The sequence below is a fragment of the Trypanosoma equiperdum genome (assembly GCF_001457755.1).
Source record: "Trypanosoma equiperdum strain OVI genome assembly, contig: ctg_1601, whole genome shotgun sequence".
Taxonomy (NCBI): Eukaryota; Euglenozoa; class Kinetoplastea; order Trypanosomatida; family Trypanosomatidae; genus Trypanosoma; species Trypanosoma equiperdum.
The window spans coordinates 1-2,182 of record NW_027123618.1 but is presented as its reverse complement, the minus strand read 5'-3'; the positions used below and the strand labels follow the sequence as shown (position 1 = coordinate 2,182).

At 45.4% G+C, this 2,182-nt stretch overlaps 1 pseudogene across 1 annotated transcript in view; it reads right to left on the bottom strand.

The window, feature by feature from the left end:
- Positions 1–534, bottom strand: part of TEOVI_000517300:pseudogene — a 1,108-nt pseudogene extending 574 nt beyond the window's left edge. The window contains exon 1 of the mRNA in view: positions 7–534. Coding sequence covers positions 7–534 — 528 coding nt within the window. The remainder of the gene's footprint in view (positions 1–6) is intronic.
- Positions 535–2,182: the final 1,648 nt, after the last annotated feature.

The following is a 2,182-nucleotide window of genomic DNA, read 5'->3' as shown; positions in this document are numbered from 1 at the left end:
TTGTGTGCTTCCTTGGTCAACCACCGAGACTGAGACCTCTGGCTGTGGCACGCGGCTATTGTCACACCGTGCTGCTCGTTCCCCTGAAGTCTCTCCTCTGCCAGTGACAATTTCGTTTTGCTGCTTTTTGGTACCCTGTGGTCCTTCTGCAACTGCGATTGTGCTTTGTTCCTTGGAAACGAGAGATGGATCATTCTTCGGCTCCTGTGATTTCTCAGTTACGCTTCCATCACTGTTCTTCAGTCTGCTCGTATCAGGCTTCGTTTTTTCTTCTCTACCTACTTTTCCCCTTCCATCTTCTTTATCCTCTTCGGTAAGTGCTTTCTCGTGAGCCAAAGATCCTGTCTCCCGCTGACTTTCAATGTTTGGAATTGCCTTTCCTTGCGGTTCCCCTTGTGCTTGGTGGAGGGGTCCAAGTTGCCTGCTCGGTTGCTGGTTAAAGTATACAACTTGCACCTCAGCCTTACTTATGACGACAGCACTCAACATCCATCTCGCCAGTACCAAAAACACGGCTGCTGTAATTCTCAACATCGTTTTGCTTCTTTTTTTTTTTAAAGTACCTACGCAACAAACTTACACAAAAAGCTACTAACAACAAGATAGGATTTTTCAAAATAAAAAATAAAAAATCGGGGAATACGCCTGTCGTCAGTAGCACAGAATACTTAGGTGTGTCGTACTCGTAGATGGAGGCACACAGAGTTCCTGAAATCCGCCCCCATGAATTAAAAAAAAAACACTTATTTAACCACCTGAGTCATTTACACTGCCGCGGTCGTAATAATAATAAAGAATGATATCCCCAACCACCACATATATGTGGTCATAACAATATTATTGGTGGTTTTCCTTTCGCTGTATCAAAGTCCTCCGAAAATTTTTAAAGTGTTTCGAATATGCAGGAGATAAGGAAGGAGACACATTTAGTCGCCACTGCTCAGCCCAATACAATTAAAATGTGACTGAACAAGCTCTCATATTCGTTTCAATACGAAGTTGAAGTAAGATGACAAGAATACAGAAGAGACGTACATCCTAAGGGTCTCGAACATTGTCTCTGTCCACAAACTCAATCACCGTTACATCTTCCCCTTTCGGTGGACTGTTTAATCTGCACGTACATCGACGCAATCTTCGTTGACAACACGCCCTCACTGGATAACTTTCTCTCGCTAATAACCGAACGGTTTCCAGCCACAGTGCTCTCTTACGTTTTTGCTTCCTTACCGGTGCTCAGCCCTTGGGTTTTGGTGCTGCAGCTACCGCATTGATAAACTTTTTATGAGGACCAGTTCCAAACGCCATATACACGCCAACGGGTTGTTTTGCTAGCATCCTCGCGTTCGTCATTTTTAGTGGGCAACAGTACTTACCTCTTGATGTTTCGCTTTTTGCTTGCGTCGAAAGGGGATGGTGTGCTTGTCGTCTCACTCCAAGCGCTTTTTTGTTAAGGAACGCACATGTAATATGTCCTGCAGTTCTGTGATGTGACAATATCATTGTTGCAAAGCAGTCGGTATAGTATGTATTCCATATCACTATTAGAGCATGAAGCTTCGAGACTTATTGGATTCACTTCTTTCCGCTGTCCAGCCCCTTTGGTTCTCTATCAGATAGCTTTCATATTGTGGGGCACATCTCAATGAGAACGGAAAATTTTGTAAAAAAAAAAAGTAAGACAACGCATGTTCCCACGCCCGGGACTGTTATTCAGACCCTTCTCCCATACATTTCCTGCAATCACGAATGGAAACGAGGACCTACACTGGTCCCTAGAACGTCATGCCTGTTAGCTTCGCAGTGTTAGTTACGTTAAGATCCCCGTTCGATCAACTTTCCCCCTCCAACAAGAAGCCACATATTCGTTGTGTTAGACGTGGATCCACGCTAAACGCCCTGAGCAGAGGATTATACGTTCACATTCCCCTCCCTCACCCTCAAAAATAATGTACTGACATACAATTCGGTAGCGGCACTTTTGCACGGGTGGGCATTCCCTCGAGTTTGGTGTAGACCGCCGCTTGCTCGAGAGAGGCAATGGTGCACTTCCACCAGAAGAGATATTATTGTTGCGCACGGGCTCGCTCAAGCACGCGTTCTTTCCCCCCGGCGACAACTCTTGCTGTGAGCTCCTACGTTCCAGCGGCCACAGCAACAAAATAATACAGCTCTGCACTAT